Source organism: Martes martes (genome assembly GCF_963455335.1).
Source record: "Martes martes genome assembly, chromosome: 8".
Lineage (NCBI taxonomy): Eukaryota > Metazoa > Chordata > Mammalia > Carnivora > Mustelidae > Martes > Martes martes.
Window position 1 is genome coordinate 81,967,508 of NC_137895.1, and position 21,381 is coordinate 81,988,888.

At 41.4% G+C, this 21,381-nt stretch overlaps 1 protein-coding gene across 1 annotated transcript in view; it reads right to left on the reverse strand.

Annotated features, from left to right (window-relative positions):
* Positions 1-15,548: 15,548 nt before the first annotated feature.
* SLC38A1 (solute carrier family 38 member 1) overlaps positions 15,549-21,381 on the reverse strand; it is a 63,988-nt gene continuing 58,155 nt past the window's right edge. The window contains exons 14-17 of the mRNA XM_080810919.1: positions 19,525-19,643; positions 18,882-19,023; positions 18,685-18,782; positions 15,549-16,888 (exon numbers count right to left, since the gene is read on the reverse strand). Coding sequence (XP_080667045.1) covers positions 16,787-16,888; positions 18,685-18,782; positions 18,882-19,023; positions 19,525-19,643 — 461 coding nt within the window. The 3' untranslated portion in view covers positions 15,549-16,786. The remainder of the gene's footprint in view (positions 16,889-18,684; positions 18,783-18,881; positions 19,024-19,524; positions 19,644-21,381) is intronic.

Here is a 21,381-nt window from a genome sequence, read left to right on the forward strand (position 1 = left end):
AGGGTTTGAGTTTAAGCCTCATATTGGGCGCCATGCTGGGTGTGGAGCCTACATAAAAAATGAATAAATAGGGACATCCAGGAGGCTCAATCAGTTAAGCGTCTGCCTTCAGCTCAGGTCATGATCCTGGGATCCTGGGATCAAGCCCCACATTGGGCTCCCTGCTCAGCAGGGAATCTGCCTCTCCCTCTCTCCACCTTTCCCTTCTCCTCCACTCCCCTCACCTCCCCTGGTTCTCTCCCTCTCTCAAATAAATAAATAAAATCTTTAAAAAAAATAAATAAAATAAAGGCTATTTTAAGGAACTGATTATAGTCATTTTAAAAGGAATGATAGAACAAGATTGCTAAATTAAATACAAATTTTTGGAGGTTATAGTTCACCTAGACAGAAATAATTTGGATCTCTATCAGATAAAAATTGAGATGTTAATATTTAACATGTGAAGTTTATATATCATAATATAATATTTACATATAAATACTATGTATATAATTATGTTATTACATATTACAAATATCATTTATAAATATGTAATTACATGTTACATTTAAATATTTCAATATGTAATTTTACAACATATATAGATTTATTGCAAAATGTGGACCTTTAGTCAATAGTAAGCAGATATCAAGCAAAAGTACATTCCTGTAAAAACAAAGTACATTCCTCCAGATGATTAAATAATGCATGGGTGAGATTGGTAAATAACATCCTGGCCCAGTATTATAACCTCTTTTTGTGTTATTTCTAAATTTTGGATAATTTTTTACACATCTCTGGCCGTAGCACTAGAGATTATAATTTAGTTGGTCTGAAGAAGGATGCTGGCTTATTTTAAAGCTGCCCTAAATTAATAAAATACATAAAACCTACCCACCGCCATTTTGAAACTAGCTATGAAGAGCCAAACTGTGGTTGAACAGGGATCTACCAATGGAAATTTTGTGATGCGTAAGACCAGGAAATGTCTCTAGTTTCTATGTGTGATATGGAACTAGGCCACCTGGGAGCCTGCAGATGAAAATAAGGACTGGGGGCTGGGTTTAGTTGGAGTGGGGGGAGTGTTAACATACGGACTGTTGAAGAGCTTACTGAGAAAAGAGAAGGGATGAAGAAACAACATAAAGGACAACAGAAACCATAGAAGAAGAGAGACCTGAGTACGAACTGAGATAAAGAGATAGGAAGAGAATCTGACAGCGTATCATTCTTGTGAGTTACAAAAACTCAGTCACAGAACTGATGGGACAAAACTTAAGAGCATTTATAATATTAAGAGACATTGCCAAATTTCTTTCCAAAAAAAGTTTACATTACCATCAGCCACATATGAAAATGGATATTTCTTACTTCCTTACCCAAACTATAATAGCAACTGTTTTTGATTTTTGTCAATATGAAAGCAATAATTTAAAAAGGTATACACAGATGTTCTAATTTTCATTTATTTGCCTATGACTTAAATTGTTAGATTGAATGCCTTTTCAAGGTTTATTTCTTTTTCTGTTCACCTTTTATATTAATGTAGTCCATTTTTCTATTGGGCTTTTTATGTTTTTTCTTGGTGATTTTTAAAATTTGATTTATTAAGGAAATTAACTCTATGTTAAGGACTGTGTAGGCAAAACCTTAAGAAGTTTCTAGGTGCTTCTTCTTGAAGATAGTTTAGTCGCTGTTAAACAAGGAAAAGTCAATTGAATGGCCCCTCTTAAGTTCTAAGTAGGAGTCAAACTGACAAGCATCACCCTTAGGGAAAAATGTAACTGAAACATTTTTGTGGTTTATCTATGACTGTCCAAAGCCAAACATCCCTTGGTGTGTTGAAACAGTAGCTACCAAAAAAGTCAGGCATATCTGCAAAGCACCAGGCTGCCTCCTGGGAAGATTGTATTATGTCTTCTACCCAATTCCTCTCCTTTTGAGTTTTGTTTCCGAACCTCCCTTATAGATTGAGATGATCTCGGAAGGGACACGAAACAGTCCTAAGAGTCTCAAAGTGAAACTCACCATGAGGGATATCTAGAGTCAATATCAATATCTGATATTGACCTGAGATCAATATCAGGTTTAAATGCCCATGGATGGGGAAAGGGACAGGGTTGGCTCTGATACAGTGTGCAGCTCTAATTGGAGCCCCTTCTGAGCCAGACAACCTGGTGGGCATGAGCCTGGTGGAAACAAACTTCAGGTGAGTTGAGGCACTATTGATTGTTTGAGCTGTCAAGGTGACAGCTAGCATGGCACTGTATGGATTAAGGTTATTCTTCCTCCATCACTTCAGCCCTCATTGAGCTGTGGACCTTTAAGGACATTACTGACACTGTAGACACCTGTTAAGAAATAGTGCAGGGGCACCTGGGTGGCTCAGTGGGTTAAAGCCTCTGCCTTCGGCTCAGGTCATCTCAGGGTCCTGGGATCAAGCCCCACATTGGGCTCTCTGCTCAGCAGGAAGCCTGCTTCCTCCTCTCTCTCTGCCTGCCTCTCTGCCTGCTTGTGATCTGTCTGTCAAATAAATAAATAAAATCTAAAAAAAAAAAAAAAAAAAGAAAGAAAGAAATTGTGTAGAGCTGGTGTTCAACAGTGGCCCCGTGTGGCAGCACCAGAAGCTGCACACAGTGGGAAAGAGGCTGATGTGAATGGATTACATTCACCAGTTCATTCTCTTGAATTTGGAAGCAGGCACCTCAGGAATCAAATGCCTCAAGGGTTCTTGGACAATTTGAAGGTGGGACTATCAAGAAAGAGTTGTTGGGCATCCCAGTAATTTGACTGAGGGAATATTTTGAATAATTTTGACCTCAAACTTGAGAGTCAGCTTATACCAATTATAATTATACCTCTCATTATACCAGTTATATTATACCTCTCAAGGAACTACCTACCACCCAAATTAAAAAGCTCTGAGTTCCCTTACTTTTTCACAGCAATGTATTTATTTGCATGGGTTCAAAAAGAATCTTCCTTTCTAACAGAATATAATTGGAAAAAACTGATCTTATAACCATGGCCTTTCTTGGAATGTCCTATTTGAGAATGATGCTCATTTAATCAGCTATGGCAAACAACTCTAAAGAACAAAGGTTGATTTTACCTATGGAGCTACAAAACCATCTCAGGAAAACTGACTTTAGTATCATCCCTAAAGGTGATAAGAGTGGGGCGGGAGGGTGGGGGACAGGACTCAAGTAGAGAGGAATTCACCTAAACTTTTAGATCGTGCAAGCAAAATATGGATAGTTTCTTGGGGTTCCTTCCCCAGCCTTGAGCTAAAAAATAATAGACATGTAAAACTACAATTCTGTGGTTCCATTAGCTGTTCAATACTACATGGCTCTCAATTTTCAAAGCAAACCTAAGGAACCCTACATGATTAATTAACACTTTTTGCACCTATGAAAAGAATCAGGCAAACATAAAGAGCCCAGCTCTTTTTTTATGGTCAAGAATAATCCTTGCGATTTTTTTTTTAATTTTTAAATTTTTTTATAAACATATAATGTATTTTTATCCCCAGGGGTACAGGTCTGTGAATTGCCAGGTTTACACAGTTCACAGCACTCACCATAGCACATACCCTCCCCAATGTCCATAACCCCACCCCCCTCTCCCGACCCCCCTAACCCCAGCAACCCTCAGTTTGTTTTGTGAGATTAAGAGTCACTTATGGTTTGTCTCCCTCCCGATCCCATCTTGTTTTGTTTATTCTTCTCCTACCCCCCTAACCCCCCATGTTGCATCTCCACCTCTTCCTATCAGGGAGATCATACGATAGTTGTCTTTCTCTGACTGACTTATTTCACTAAGCATGATACCCTCTAGTTCCATCCACGTCATCGCAAATGGCAAGATTTCATTTCTTTTGATGGCAGCATCGTATTCCATTGTGTATATATACCACATCTTCTTTACCCATTCATCTGTTGATGGACATCTAGGTTCTTTCCATAGTTGGGCTATTGTAGACATTGCTGCTATAAACATTCGGCTGCACATGCCCCTTCGGATCACTGCATTTGTATCTTTAGGGTAAATACCCAGTAGTGCAATTGCTGGGTCATACGGTAGGTTCTATTTTCAACTTTTCGAGGAACCTCCACGCTGTTTTCCAGAGTGGTTGCACCAGCTTGCATTCCCACCAGCAGTGTAGGAGGGTTCCCCTCTCTCCGCATCCTCGCCAGCATCTGTCATTTCTTGACTTGTTAATTTTAGCCATTCTGACTGGTGTGAGGTGATATTTCATTGTGGTTTTGATTTGTATTTCCCTGATGCCGAGTGATGTGGAGCACTTTTTCATGTATCTGTTGGCCATCTGGATGTCTTCTTTGCAGAAATGTCTGTTCATGTCTTCTGCCCATTTCTTGATTGGATTATTTGTTCTTTGGGTGTTGAGTTTGCTAAGTTCTTTATATATTTTGGACACTAGCCCTTTATCTGATATGTCATTTGCAAATATCTTCTCCCATTCTGTCAGTTGTCTTTCGGTTTTGTTAACTGTTTCCTTTGCTGTGCAAAAGCTTTGATCTTGATGAAATCCCAATAGTTCATTTTTGCCCTTGCTTCCCTTGCCTTTGGCGATGTTCCTAGGAAGACGTTGCTGCGGCTGACGTCAAAGAGGTTGCTGCCTGTGTTCTCCTCAAGGATTTTGATGGGTTCCTTTCTCACATTGAGGTCCTTCATCCATTTTGAGTCTATTTTCATGTGTGGTGTAAGGAATGGTCCAATTTCATTTTTCTGCATGTGGCCGTCCAATTTTCCCAACACCATTTATTGAAGAGGCTGTCTTTTTTCCATTGGACATTCTTTCCTGCTTTGTTGAAGATTAGTTGACCATAGAGTTGAGGGTCTATTTCTGGGCTCTCTATTCCATTCCATTGATCTATGTGTCTGTTTTTGTGCCAGTACCATGCTGTCTTGATGATGACAGCTTTGTAATAGAGCTTGAAGTCTGGAATTGTGATGCCACCAACGTTGGCTTTCTTTTTCAATATTCCTTTGGCTATTCGAGGTCTTTTCTGGTTCCATATAAATTTTAGGATTATTTGTTCCATTTCTTTGAAAAAAATGGGTGGGATTTTGATAGGGATTACATTAAATATGTAGATTGCTTTAGGTAGCATAGACATTTTCACAATATTTGTTCTTCCAATCCAGGAGCATTGAACATTTTTCCATTTCTTTGTGTCTTCGTCAATTTCTTTCATGAGTACTTTATAGTTTTCTGAGTATAGATTCTTAGCCTCTTTGGTTAGGTTTATTCCTAGGTATCTTATGGTTTTGGGTGTAATTGTAAATGGGATTGACTCCTTAATTTCTCTTTTTTCTGTCTTGCTGTTGGTGTAAAGAAATGCAACTGATTTCTGTGCATTGATTTTATATCCTGACATTTTACTAAATTCCTGTACAAGTTCTAGCAGTTTTGGAGTGGAGTCTTTTGGGTTTTCCACATATAGTATCATATCATCTGCAAAGAGTGATAGTTTGACTTCTTCTTTGCCAATTTGGATGCCTTTAATTTCTTTTTGTTTTCTGATTGCTGAGGCTAGGACTTCTAGCACTATGTTGAATAGCAGTGGTGGTAATGGACATCTCTGCCGTGTTCCTGACCTTAGCGGAAAAGCTTTCCATTTTTCTCCATTGAGAATGATATTTGCGGTGGGTTTTTCATAGATGGCTTTGATAATATTGAGGTAGGTGCCCTCTATCCCTACACTTTGAAGAGTTTTGATCAGGAAGGGATGCTGTACTTTGTCAAATGCTTTTTCAGCATCTATTGAGAGTATCATATGGTTCTCGTTCTTTCTTTTATTAATGTATTGTATCACATTGATTGATTTGCGGATGTTGAACCAATCTTGCAGCCCTGGAATAAATCCCACTTGGTCGTGGTGAATAATCCATTTAATGTACTGTTGGATCCTATTGGCCAGTATTTTGGTGAGAATTTTCGCATCTGTGTTCATTAAGGATATTGGCCTGTAATTCTCTTTTTTGATGGGATCCTTGTCTGGTTTTGGGATCAAGGTGATGCTGGCCTCATAAAATGAGTTTGGAAGTTTTCCTTCCATTTCTATTTTTTGGAACCATTTCAGGAGAATAGGAATTAGTTCTATTTTAAATGTTTGGTTGAATTCCCCTGGGAAGCTGCCTGGCTCTGGGCTTTTGTTTGTTTGGAGATTTTTGATGACTGTTTCAATCTCCTTACTGGTTATGGGTCTGTTCAGGCTTTCTATTTCTTCCTGGTTCAGTTTTGGAAGTTTATATGTCTCTAGGAATGCATCCATTTCTTCCAGATTGTCAAATTTGTTGGCGTAGAGTTGCTCATAGTATGTTCTTATAACTGTTTGTATTTCTTTGGTGTTAGTTGTGATCTCTCCTCTTTCATTCATGATTTTATTTATTTGCATCCTTTCTCTTTTCTTTTTGATAAGTCTGGCCAGGGGTTTATCAATCTTATTAATTCTTTCAAAGAACCAGCTCCTAGTTTCGTTGATTTGTTCTATTGTTTTTTTGGTTTCTATTCATTGATTTCCTTTCTGATCTTTATTATTTCTCTTCTCCTGCTGGGTTTAGGCTTTCTTTGTTGTTCTTTCTCCAGCTTCTTTAGGTGTAGGGTTAGGTTGTGTATTTGAGACCTTTCTTGTTTCTTGAGAAAGGCTTGTACTACTATATATTTTCCTCTCAGGACTGCCTTTGCTGTGTCCCACAGATTTTGAACCATTGTGTTTTCATTATCATTTGTTTCCATGAATTTTTTCAATTCTTCTTTAATTTCCTGGTTGACCTGTTCATTCTTTAGAAGGATGCTGTTTAGTCTCCATGTGTTTGTGTTCTTTCCAAATTTCCTCTTGTGATTGAGTTCTAGCTTCAGAGCATTGTGGTCTGAAAATATGCAGGGAATGATCCCAATCTTTTGATACCGGTTGAGACCTGATTTATGACCCAGGATGTGATCTATTCTGGAGAATGTTCCATGTGCACTAGAGAAGAATGTGTATTCTGTTGCTTTGGGATGAAATGTTCTGAACTGTGATGTCCATCTGGTCCAGTGTGTCATTTAAGGCCTTTATTTCCTTGTTGATCTTTTGCTTGGATGATCTGTCCATTTCAGTGAGGGGAGTGTTAAAGTCCCCTACTATTATTGTATTATTGTTGAGGTTAGGGGTACCTAGGTGGCTCAGTGAGTTAAGCCTCAGCCTTTGGTCAGGTCATGATCTCAGGATCCTGAGATCAAGCCCCGCATCAGGCTCTCTGCTCAGCAGGGATCCTGCTTTCCTCTCTCTCTCTCTGCCTGCCTCTCTGCCTACTTGTGATCTCTGTCAAATAAATAAAATATTTTTTAAAAAAAAGAGTATATGAAGGAGCAAATAAAATACTGAAAGGATGGCAAAGACCCCAGGAAAATGCACTTTAACCAAATCAAAAGAGACCCCAAATTGTAGGGGGGGAGGAAGGGGAAAAAAAGAAGTTCAGAAAAAAAAAATTAAAAAAAGAAAACAAATAAAGAAAAAATATAAAAAAGAGAAAAGTATATATATATATATTAGATAAACTAATTTAAAACATTAAAAAAGAAAAGGGTAAAAGTTAAAAAAAAATTTAGCAGAAGAAAAAAAATTAAATTAACCGCAAGACTAAAGAATCATGGGGAAAAAGCCATGAGTTCCGTGCTTTGCTTTCTCCTCCTCTGGAATTCTGCTGCTGTCCTTGGTAGGTGAACTTGGTCTTGGCTGGATTTCTTGTTGATCTTCTAAGGGAGGGGCCTGTTGCAGTGATTCTCAAGTGTCTTTGCCCCAGGCGGAATTGCACCGCCCTTACCAGGGGCCGGGCTAAGTAATCTGCTCAGGTTAGCTTTTGGGAGCTTTTGTCCCCTGAACGCGCTTTTCCGTAGAATTCCAGAGGACGGGAATGAAAGTGGCGGCCTCCCATTCTCTGGCCCGGAGGAGCTGAGAGCTCGGGGCGCCACTCCTCAGTGTGCCCTCAGAGAAAAGAGCCCAATCACTCCCGTGTCCCTGGCCTCCGGCCGCGCTCCAAGCTCACCCAGCCTGCGACCGGTTCAAGGTAACCCCAAGCTGAGAGCTCACTCCTTGGCTCTGTCTGTAGCCAGCTTCCCCTGTCTAATACCTGCGAGCTCTGCAACACTCAGACACCCCCGATCCTTCTGTGACCCTGCGGGACCTAGGGCCACACTGGCCCCTCGTGGGCTTCACCCCAGTTTAGCCTCTGGAGTGATGTCCCCCAGTGGAGCAAACTTTTAAAAGTCCTGATTTTGTGCTCCGTTGCTCAGCTGCTTGCCGGGAGCCGGCCCCTTCCCCACCCCCGAGGTCTATCTTCCCATCGCTTTGGATTCACTTCTCGGCTGGTCCTACCTTTCAGAAAGTGGTCGATTTTCTGTTTCTAGAATTGTTGCTCTTCTTCTCTTCGATTTCCCGTTGGATTTGTAGGTGTTTGCAATGGTTTGATAAGCTATGAAGCTGATCTCCTGCTACCTGATGTAGTCTCAGCCTGCTACTTCTCCGCCATCTTGACTCCTCCCCCCAATCCTTGCGATTTTTATGGTCACAAAAAGGGAAGTTGTTGGGGAAATTTGAAAGACTGAAACGGGCCAAAAAGGCTACTGGGAATACTTTGATGGAATACCAGATATCTCTTCTGAATTATCTGATTCTATACACATTTGGCCTTTTTGGGGGGGTGGGCATTGTGGGCTTTGAGTCCTGTAAATTATGGAAAACCGATGTAGAAATGATTACTGCCCAGAGAAGTAAAATAATTCTGCTGGTGGAGATCAACTGATTTCCCCCTTTGGATAAGGCCAGTTTTGTGTCTATTAGCAAATTCATTTTAGCTCTCCTGATTGCTTATGTATGTGTCTCTTCTTTAAATTATCCTTTGAACCATTTTCTTAAACATCTTATTTGTTCTTTCATTAATAATGAGCTAAATAAAATTTTCAATATAAGACAGCTTTATGAGAGTCATGGATTTACACTTGTGAAAAAATGTATTTATACACATGTTGTGTATTTGAACTCTCTTTAGATATAAGAGGTGAACCAGGGACCCAGCTTTATTTTCTTCAAAAAACTAGTCCTTTTTTCTTAATTTATTGACTAGCCCTTGCTTTCCCTATTAATTTGAAGGCCCTCATTCTGGTGTTATTTGGGCCATTTATGTGTTCTCTTATGATCTATTTATTTATTTCCGCATCAGTAAAAATCTGTTATAGGTGCTACAGCTTTATAATACATTTTAATAATCTGACAGGTTATTTTGATGTTGCACTGAGCCCATGGAGGAAGAACAGATTGTCCTGCCAATTTAGATTGGTCTAAAATTTAAACTAATTAAAGATAAAGCATTGGTTTACAAAAGATCGGCCCAGTTACTTGGGCCTCATCGCCCCTCCCAGACTATCCTAACCAGGCAGAATACAATTATGAGTCTAGAAGGTAAGGAAACATGTCTTCTGAGTTGCGAAGTTAGTAAGCCTATCATTTATTCCACAGGGGGGACAGAGAATAACCCTCACCTGGACAATTATATGTAACATGGAGAAAAGAACAGTATTGGCATGGGGCGCCTGGGTGGCTCAGTGGGTTAAGCCGCTGCCTTCGGCTCAGGTCATGATCTCAGGGTCCTGGGATCGAGTCCCATATCGGGCTCTCTGCTCAGCAGGAAGCCTGCTTCCCTCCCTCTCTCTCTTTGCCTGCCTCTCTGCTTACTTGTGATCTCTCTCTGTCAAATAAATAAAATAAATCTTTAAAAAAAAAAAAAAAAGAACAGTATTGGCAAAGGCATTCATGGAGTGATAGCGGAAGAAGTCAGAACTATCAAAACCACTAGGGGCCTGAAGCTTTTGACTTAGAACAAAACCCGCTCCTATGCTCAATGGCCGTTTGGATGTTTGCATTTTAACAACTGCTTGAGTTTGAAAGTAATAATTACTTACACCCTTTGCCTCTGGGGTTTTGGTCAATGAGGCTAAATTGGAGTACACAACTTGGATTCTAGTGCCCCAAATTTCCACCTTAAGATCCACATGTGCACCCGTGCTCTGCAGAATGGGCTATCATGGTATATCTCAGGGAGAGTCAGGGAAGGCCTTATACTCAATCATACCATGAAGGCCCAGGTTGTTTTTGCACTAACCCCGTCTTCAAAACGTATCTGGATATCAGACTCTGACCTTCTTGCTGTTCTGATAAAACTTTCCTAAGGAGGAGACAGGGATGGACAGAGAAAAGTCAAGCTGTAGAAGCTTTCCCCTTAAGAGTTCCAGAGAACTGAAGTGCTGATAGAATTTTCTGTGTTATTGGGAGGCTACAATATGAGTAGAGTCCCTGTTACAACATAGTACCGAAATTGATCTCCATAAAAATGAACCTGAGTTTAAGAAGAAAATATGTTTAACCTACTCTGATTACAGAGAATGGAGAAATAGGATATGTAGCATGTTTCAGATCAGATAGATTTTTTTTAAAGGTTTTTAATTATTTATTTGACAGAGAGAGAGAGTACAAGTAGGCAGAGCAGCAGGCAGAGGGAGAGGGAGAAGCAGGCTCTCTGCTGAGCAGGGAGCCCGATGCGGGGCTCAATCCCAGGACCCTGAGATCATGACCTGAGCCGAAGGCGGTGGCTTAACCCACTGAGCCATGCAGGCGTCCCTAGATTTCTATCAGAAGAATTTTTTTTTTCAAGTTTGGGTACATAAATATAAGCTTTCATGAACAAGTAATGTTCTAGGACACTGACAAATGTGTGCAAATCTGTCTCCAACGATCAAATGCCGCCCCCCATTTTAGTATTACATCCCAAAAGAAGAAAGGCAAAATTCAAAAATACTTTTAGCTCACATTTTTAATGTTTAAAAACTATGTTAACAGAGCAATTATAGAACAGAATTTCTTATATTTCTTTATTTACACCATATCCTGGGGGGAAAATAAACTATTTGATTAACCATGAATAGCAAAGTTTTGTGACTTGTGACTCACTTCTATCACTCATCTGAAAGTCATTTACAAGTTTTTACATGAATAAAACAGTGGTCGTTACACATACTGGACCTATATGAAGTCTAAAATACAACAAAGACTCTGGAGAATGGGTTACGTACCAATGGTCGAGATTCAAGTGTTTTGGGAAAAAATGACTTAAGATGGTTTATGTTGGTGTCAACACTGAAAATGGAAGGCAAACATGCAAGACTTTCAAAAGCTTGATAAAATAATGGTCTTCTTTTGTCCTTCAAATTTGTGCTCATAGTTAATGTTCAGGTTCCCCCCTCCCCAAAGATCCCAAAGTTTGGGAAATGCAGCAATTCAATTTAATTTTGAAAAGAAAAAATTCTCCCCCACTTCTGTTTTCATAAATACTGTGTAGTGGTATCAGTGTTAACAGCATAAGAGCATTATGAAGAAACAGTTTGTCATTTTGGGTGTATCTATTTCTATATGACAATAATTTGGGTCTAAATATTCCTTATTTGTAGCTCAGAGGATTATCTCTTAAATAATTGAGCTTAATACCAGTATAAGAAATCAATGCAACTATTTCTCCGACATTTTGCTTTCTAAACAATTACGTAAGATTTTTAGATTCCAAGTTTATACTGAGAGAACGATGTTACCTGGGCGAGAATGTAAATTTTTTCTAATTCCCAAACAAAACCACTAATATCTATGACAACATTTATTCTTGATATGCAAATACTAGATTCTTGATATGCAGACTTCTATTTCAGTGTGGATCAACAACTGCAAAAATATACAGCCTCCTATTTATTTACAACATATTTACATACACATGAAGTATTTCCTACAATAAACCTCAGCTGCATAGATTCTTCCTTTTAAAAAAACAAATTCAAGCCTGTAGACAGATGGGCCCAGTTTGCAGCCCTTCCTCTGAGAAAACCCTAAAGGAAAATGACCGAGCCTTGTGAATGTTACGATTTTCAAGAACTCTCCCTTTTCGATTTAGTGATATTTTTCACTTGTTAGCCACCCTATTCCCAATTTGTACCTGAAAGCCCTATGTCATCATAAATTCCCTGTGTATATTTTGGAGGAAGTATGTTCTGTTGCTTAAGGATCCCCAGCTCTGCCATCGCTCAGGAGAACCATTTATTAGCACTGCTAGATAGTACCGTCTGTATCTTCTCTGTTTTGAGAGTGGCTACAAGTTGACGGTGAAGTGAAATGGAGGAATTCTGTTCTTCAAGCTTCTGCCCTTTCTAAGCCTCAAGCCATTTACCTGGATAAACTGAGGGAAACTCGTGGCTTTTGCTCTGAGCCATCAGATCAAATATCTGATCATGTCCTCAACGTCTTCCCCACCCTGATGCATGTGCCTTCCAGCACTGTGATTTACTGAAATGGAGCCGAGCTCTCCATCCCTTTCCGAGCAGTTTGTAGGTGCTTATGCAGTACAGACCTTTCTAGAGAATCCACCTTAAGAGGACAGACTGGCTCATCACACAATGCGCGCGAACGCTGCGGAGAACTTACTCCCGACATGAATTCAGTATTTCATCTAAGGCTGCCTTTACAAAGGGTATTTTCTTTTCCTTCTCCGCAAAAACACAAACACTTTACTTCCATTTCTTCACAGTCGCAGACAATGTCATCTGAGTGCCCCTCAGCCCAGGCTGACAGACCCGAGGGCAGACAGCCTTCCTTGATGACTGAGCACCAGCACCAGCATTCCCTAGGAACCATACTCTGAGGTAGGACTGATGGGGAGAAAGAAATGACAGACGAATGGACTGGGAGTGGTTCTCACACTTATCGCACATCAAGATCAGGCTGAGGGCTTGTTCAAACCCAGACTGTTGAGGGTTTCCGCCCCGAGAGTTTCTTTTTTCCTTAGTTCTGGGCTGGGACCCCAAGCCCTGCATTCCAACAAATCCCGGGGTGATGCTGCTGCCGCCAGTCTGGGGGCCGCACTGTGAGAACCACGGGCTTAGAGGCTTGAATCCAACTCCAGAAGGAAGTCAGCTGTGGGGCCATTTCTGGTGTGTCTCTCAAACACAGAAATCTTATCGCAGTCCCTTGTCCACCCCCAGCCTCTTGACCATCCCCCTCCACCCACCCCCGGGGTGCCTTTCTCAACAGGGTCTGCAGATAGAAAGAAGGAAAGTCAGGGGGGAGCTTTCTTACACCGACCTGATTACTAGACAGTTAAACCATGGTTCACTAGCACGAAACCCATTAAAAGTGCTGTGTGCGGGCCGGCTCCAGTGACTGGCACACGAGAGAAGCTGTGCAGCAACATCCTGCTCTCTAACAGGCAGGGGAAGAGACAAACTATAGGAGCAGCAGGTCCTATGAACAGAAAAGTCAGGCCAAGCCTGAGACCTCCAGGCAAAAGAAAGGCTACCTACCCTCAGACATTCTGAGGAATGTCCCTGGGGGGCTCACAAGAGGCCCCCTCATCCTCCTTCCCCTCCTCCTCCCACCAGGTTCTCCGGCGGCCCTGGACTTCTTTCTCCCCTCCTTTGCTGGAGACCCTGTTTCAGGCTCTGCTGATCTCCACTAACCAGTGGTGACCCTACCCCCACCGACCGGCAGCTGGCATGGGCAGGCCAGATTCCACTAACGGGAGTGACATACTCTTGGCAACTCCGAACAAAGACTCCTTCAAAATAATATTATTTTTGGTGGTTAAGGCTTTTTAGCCATCATGTTATATTATCCTATTCTGCTGAATGATGGGTCTGATCATCTTTCCTAGCTGCTCTGGGGGCCTAAACACCATGTATAACCTGGGTTTTAGAGGAAAATACATTCCAGCTTGCAAACAACCACCTAACAGGGTTTTGCAACATGATCTGCTTATAAATTGGGGACAGCCTGTGTTTAACGAGACTAGATTTCTTTCCTGTACATCCTTTCCTACTCCACTCCCAGTAAGTAACATTAGGTAAATTAGGGATTTACAGCATATTGTGTTATAATAACTAGAGAACAGTTCTAAATCCAAAATATGAAACTGGCACTGTTCGCTAGTGTTAAGGTTCTATCTACCAAAGGAAAACGTGCTGCTCCCAATGGCTAAGGTATAATATTCTTTAGTCTACTAATTTAGCAGAAAAACTTCTATAGCACTTGACTGCTGTTTAAATTCTACCTAACATCTGTGATACATGTATTTTTGGCTACCAGTTCACTATTCTGAACAAGAAGAATTATTGCAGTACACTTTACAGCTAATCCCACACAAATGATGTAATTAATCCGTGGTATTTGACAAATTACAGTAGGGTCTATTATATCCTGTCAAAAATAAACTTAGATAAACATACAAAGATTTTTAAAAACCTGCAGTATCACAGACATCAACAACAACGTGCCTCCTCTAAGTAAATATTTTAAATAATAATAAAAATTCCCTGTACTGACACATAAAATCCAGAGATCCAAAAATACCACTACCCATCCCAAAAGTTAATGGTAATTTTCTAAGTTGACTTTGTGAGTGTCAAATGAATTGTTATAAACTAATGAGGAAAATAGAAAGTAGCATAATATTGCTTGCAAGCTCAACTAAGTATATTTTTTTAATGGAGGGTCCATCTACTACCTGGCTATTTCATTATTTGGTGCCCTAGACAAACCTCTGAGGGCCACCTGACTTGTTTTGCTTAATTTCTTTCCCTGTTCATCCAATATGGAAGACATTGCCGAAAAGGACAGAGGTGGCTGTGGATTTTACTAGATTAGTATTCACATATGAGTAGGTATTCATATCTAATTACCGAAACTCTGACCTAAGGTGGATGTAATTCTGGAGCCATTACATTAAATACTATGAATGATCCTACCAAGAAATGCAGGAAATAGCCTTTCCCTCTCCCCCAAGAGGATCACAACAAGGTGCTTCGATGCCTGCCTTTTCTATGGAACATTAGGCTAAAAGAGGGAGGGGACAGCTCCTTGTTACTCCCAATGAATGGTGAGTAAAGGCCTTTAGGGATTTTAGTGAGGGAGGAACACAACTCAGAGCTAAGTGCTTGGAATTCCTCCCAAGAGTCCGTGGTTAGAGTCTACTTATCTCTGGATAAGAAATCTGTGCTTGGTGAACTTATGTGTTTGAGAAATTCAACCAGAATATAAATAAAACACAAGTCCTGTTTCAAAAGACCAGCTCAGAGAGCACCAACATTTCTTGCTGTGTGATAGAGACAATCCGATCACAGGTGATGGTCCAGTTTCAGGAGGATGTAATTCTGGATTTCCTTGCGGTCCCACAACTTTCCAAGCTATGCCTTATCCCCAACTCTCCTCTCGTAGTCTCTGTGTAATTTCCTTCCACCCCCTTTAGGAGATAGTGGGGCTGAAGCAGGGGTGTGAGGCAGCTCTGTCCTCCTGTGTGGGTCATGTCGGGGGGGCAGTAATGGCCCACCCCTTGGTTAGGGATGAGAAGAGGAGACAGCATAGGCACCAAAGTCCCTGTCTGAGGGAAGGAAGGTACACTGATTCTGTCACAAGTTCTTCTCAAAGGCTATCTCTGAGGGCTTTCTTTCTTTCTTTCTTTCTTTTCTTCCTTCCTTCCTTCCTTCCTTTCTATCTTTCTTTTTTCAAGACTCTGAGTGGATTATTGATGGAGAAGAAATAGGAATGAGGCTTATTTAAGGTACAAAAATCTTGTATTTGTAATAACCTAAATTTATAGATATAAAACAAGTCTTTTAAAGACCCCCTAAAGTACCCAATATAAAACAGGAATTGCTTATCCTAGATCACCCTTGGTTAGATACACATTATTCCCTGTGCAAAAAGCTGGTGGACATGAGTAAAAGCTGCTGGGTTTATAATTTAAGAAAGTGGTTTTTTCTCCCTTCAACAATACAGGTGTAGGGTGGAAGGCTATTTGCATCAGAGGAATATTTGCTTAGGCATTTTGGATGCTCTTTTTGCAATACTCGTGCTTCTCAATTTATTACAAAGGTGTTGTGGGTCTCCCTCAGTGGAAGGTGACTCAGATTAGAGTAACTTTGACATGACTGGCCAAGAGGGAAACAAAACTTCATTTGCTAGATAACCCAAATGTGTAGTTTGAGATGTTTACCAAGGTAAGAAATCATTCTCACCCCCTTCCCAGCTAAAAACACTCATTGGAGAAGGTCTCCCCAGGATGCAGGGTGTGGTACTAGTGAGGCCACTGGACCGCCAGAGCCTGGCTGCCAGGTGATGAGGGCCCCCTCAAATATTGGGCAGGTTCTGACCCAGCAATGGCACACACCCTGTCACTCTCTTATGATTATCCCTGTGTGCTATGGTAATCAAAGTAGGCAAAATATTTATGAAACCATTTTTTTTCTGTAAAGCAAAATAACTATATACAATTCAAGATTCTTTTCTCTTTTAAAAAGATACCAATGGTGTGAGTGGAACACTGGCAAGAAAATTATTTCAGAACCTGGATGCATAATAAATAAACATGATTGATGATTATGTTTCCGAAGTTCTAAAGGACCATGAAACCACAAAAAAATAGAGTTAGGAGAGTGAAAAATAACTGATTGTGAAGGGTACTGAGAAATACAATTGCATGAAACTTAAAAAAATCCACAATCCTTAAACTGATCCCAACTCTTAGAGGGACAGGAACTATTATAGAAACAGGTTTCTGTTTTGCTACCGAAGTGTTATTCCATTTTAAGTATCCTGTGAATTCCTGTTTTGCTTCTGTAAACTTGCAAAAGAAGTGATGAGAGATTGCTGATGTGTGGTGACGTGACCGAGCCACGGGCTGGAATGTTTCCTGTCCTCAGCTGGTCTCAGTGGCCTTCGTCACTACTTGATGAGCAGGCCCAGTCGTAGATGACCAAGGGAATGCTGACCAGGGAGAACAACACCCCCAGGACCAAGAAAAGGGCAGCCTGGAGCAACATAAAAGCATGGGTTATTTTCAGGGAAGCCAACACCTTCCACATACACCTGGGAAACAAATAGAAATGCTTTTCCCTCTCTTTCTGTGTCCCCTTGTATTTGGAGTCTGTTACAACCATTGGCAAACTCTGAGAATCATTCCAAGATTGTATGGATCTGATTCTCCAAGGAGGGCCAAACAAGAACGAGCTAGGCAGGGCCGTCTCCCATATTCTTTTGTTTGACTTCACGGTCACCTCAGACTGAATCCATTCTACTCACTGCGTATCCTTACAGTTTCTTTCAAACTAAGATTACAACTAAAAAAGAGAGAGAGGGGGAGAGAGAGAGAGAGAGAGAGAAAGGACTTTGAAAACATGCAGGCCATTTTGTTACTTTTTACCAACCAACTGAAGTTACCACTGGCAGGCAAACATTTCTATTTGAAAAAGTGGGGAAAAAGATATATAAAAGTGAAGTCGATTTGATCAAGTGAAATAGAAAATGGGCGTCCAGAACTAAGTTATTGTAAGGGTTGAGGAAGGCCAGAAGGGGGACAGGTTACTAAAACCAGAATCTGGAGAGCATGAGATTAGAAATTGCTTGGCCTTGAAAGTATCCAACCAGAGCTTTGCAGGGAGAAGCATGAAGGAACTTGAGAGCCAAGAGGCCTGAACTTGAACCTGGTGGATAGAGCTAAGGGAAGGAGAAGAGGCAAATGGTGGGGTTGTCCACAGGCTTCTCATCGGAGGTCTGGTCTAACTCTCTGGGGGGCCCACATGGACAGGAGCCTTTGTCTAATGCTTTCTGCTAGATCCTACGGCCAGTTCTAAGGTGAGAGCAGGGTTGAACTCACAGCTGAACTCATAGAACTCACAGGCAACAGGCCTCTGGCACTTGCAGATTTAATCTGCATTGTATTTTACTGCTATGCCAGAGTGACCGCTCCCTCTCTGTGCTTATGAAGCCCCTGCTGGTATGGTGCGGAAGGACGTGGAACTTATGGTTTCAGGGAGAATCCTGCTGGGGAGGCAGATGCTGTACCAGATCAGTGCTGCTTCTCCTAGAAGCACAAGGAGGATTCCTCCTGCCTGCATCTCTCACCCGGGTCTGTTGATTCGGGTCATGTGTGCCTTGGAGCGCTGACACTATCTGGAAGGGCGGCTGAAAAGCCTTCTCCGAGGCCAAACAAAATGGTGCTCCAGGAGGTGCTCAGGCAGCAGCCACTTCACCCCTGCTTCCCTCACTGTCTCCAAGTGCAGCACCTTCAAGATGCCTTTGAACTTCACCAGACCTGGAAACAAGAATCCCCACATAGAAAGGTAGCTTCTGAATCCAGGTCTGTTGTTCCAAAGTATTTCTGTCAAATTAGAAGAGGTCTCTTTAAGCGAACGCCGCCGTTCTCATGAAGGGATCCCATGTGCCCTGGGCTGTCGTAAGGAGTTACGGGACTAGGAATGGTACAGGAACGGCGGGCTGCATAAAGTCTTCGAGTTCCTCTCCCTTTCCTAGCTTGCTAAAGACAAGGCATTGCCTTACAGAGACCCAGGACGACAAACGTCTAGTTTCCCAGCTGGCCCTGTCCTAGCTCAGAGCCCAAGTTAAGGCACAGTAAGAGTAACACATCTTCAGAGAACAGATCAGAGTCGGATGCGGTATTTTAAATCTCCCAAAGGGGAAAATGACAGGACTGCTGCTCCCCTTTTGAGGCTGCTAAAAGTAGGATTAGGTGGGGGAGATGGACTATTTATTTGGTAAATTTAAATGAAAAACTAATCAGAAAAAGAGTGGCTGGCCTGAGACATACCCAAATCCTTTGAGTTCCTTTATCTCCATCCTGGCTTGTGATTTTTAAATAAAGAGATGAAGGAAGAATGAAAATAAGCATATTAGCGGATGTGACTCCTGTAAAATAAGAAAAAAAAAATGAAGTCGTTACAGTGGAATTTTAGCTTTCTGAACAGCTATCGGAGAATGAGAAGTATAAAGTTCATAAAGCCATACCTACGACCCCAAAAATATCCTTCATGGAGGGTATGAAGATCACCAACAAGTTGATAATGACCAAGAGTATGAAGGTGACCAAGATATGACGACATAAATTAAACTTTGTTTTCTTAGCCAGTTCAAATAAAGACGAACGAACCTACAGGAAAAGAAAACAAAGGCTCTGTGAGGACCCCTGGCACACCAACCGTCGCGTCCTCAGCAGAAACACATGTCCTGGTGCACAGGAATCTGGGAAATGTTTTGTAAGTCCTTGTGCAGGATTACAGGTAGGGGGCTTGGCTTAAGGAAAGTATGTTTATTTACAAATAGGTAGTTAGCTCTGGTGGGGGATAATTTCCGTCTTTATCGGACTAAGTGTGTGATCTTCCCGTCCGTTTCTGTTCTCTTACCACGCACGAGCAAGATCTGAACGCTCTGTCTACATTTTGAAGAAGGAACAGATTCCTGAGAATTAAGGTTCATCCCAGCAGAGCCTGCCCTATCTCACTGACCCCAGAGTCTTGAGGTGCCTCTTTGGTACGGTTCCAGCGACCCTGGGAAGTTCCCTGCAGCCGGCTCTCCGTGGGGCAGGCTCCAAACAGGGAGCGAAGGGCGAGACCTCAGCTTTTCTTACAGAGCCCCGCGGCCTGTTACTCACCGTGAAGAACAACACGGGCACCGTGAGGATGACAGCAACAATCACAGCCAGCCGCACGGTCAGGATGAGAATGTCATCTTTACTCTGGTACTTGTGAAGGAGGTCTGACTGCACATTTTCTGAAGCGAGCAAAAGAGAGTATTGAGAGAGAAACAAGGCACGTTGCTGAATGACAGTCGATCTGAACAACAAAGAACTTGCAACCTAAAAGGCAAGGAAAGCGATGTCCTGGGTGTTGAAGTAACTATTGAAACAGTTTGTGAAGTTGAGAAGAAAAATGCCCTGTGTGAGACAGGCGCCACCTGTCCGTATGTCACTTTAAGAGGAATGATGCCTGTAAAGTCCTCACTAGAAACAGCTACCCACTATGGGGGTGCTCGATTTATACCAAATTCAGCCTAGGCGTAAATTGGGGCTAAAAAGAACATCCAGTCGAAGCACAGAACCCTTCTTAATCTAGACTTTCCCCACTTGCTGCCACTCATCAAAGGACACTACACTGCCTCAGCCTTGTTGGGTGGACAGCAGGCCCCACAGAGCCTTCCAGACCCTCCTCTTATCACTCAACTTCCAGGGGCAAACCAACAGAGGTACAAACTTCACTGCCAGCAGCAAAGAATTCACTTCCATGTATGTTTTTTTTAATTAAAAAAAAAAAGCATCTAGTTTTTGTACCACTTTGAACTTTTTCTTAACTCCGAACTTTCGGAGGTGATTTCAAAGACAACCAAAGCTAGAATGGCAGTCCCTGCGAACGCTCACTGCTTTGACAAGACCTCCTTCCCCTCCTGCCATGTCTCCTGTAAGGTCTTCTCACTGCACCGGTCTCAAGGTTCCGGGAGTGGAATTCCAATTCTATTCTGTGCCATAGATTGGGCTCAGTTTTGGAAAAGGGAGCCTAGATAAAAATCTCATTAGTTCGAATTTTCTTGAGTCAAAATTTATAACCATCTAAAAATAGCTGAGCCTTTTTCTTTAACCAAAGACTACAAAAGGGTTTGGTATTTTATTTTATGTGAAGAAAAAATATGGATTTGCAAAGAAAACTCATGGCTGGAACAAGATAACAGTGAGACTGTTGAAGGAACATGAAGCTCTCCCTCCCTCCCTTTACCTACCCCAGCCCTGCAACTCTGCAGGCAACCTAGAAGCACTATTTTTATGCAAAAATTCAACGTGGCATTTATGGATTCATCAGACAATGCTGTTTGCCATTACTTGTGAAAATGGTGACAATACAACTGTGTAATCGGGGTAGCCATTCCCTCCAGGTTGAATTAATCATCTGCAAACGTGTTTAAATTTTGAGACATTTGTGTTTATAGGGAAAAAAAATGCCCCAAAGAAATATTATTTAATAGAGAACAATGTGAAATATAGGTATTTAAATTTAAATCAGGTCCTAAATTATAATGATAATGAAAGATGTTCAATACAGCTTGAGGATCATCTGAGTAGCAGAGGGGGAAGACGTAATAAAAGAAAGAAAACTATTCCTACAGGGCCAAGAAGTTACAAATGAAACCCAGTTGTTCTCTTTTTCAGATTTCATTCCTTTGAACCCTCCCTGCCATTCCTTCAAATCTTTGCAGGGCTCCAACTTCCAGTGAACAATCAGGTGTTTTATTTTTAATTAACACAAGTGTCATGAGTGTAGCACTCTGCTCTTTCCCACTTTCAACATCTGTCTCTGTCTCTCTTCTCTATTAATGGAATCTGACCCAATTTGCACCAGCAATTAGGAGAGCCTTCTCTGGTAGAGTTTTCAACTTTGCTCAGTAAAGGTGGCATGCTTAAAAAATGCAGTTTCTTTCTTTCTTTCTTTTTTTAAGATTTTATTTATTTTTTTGACAGAGA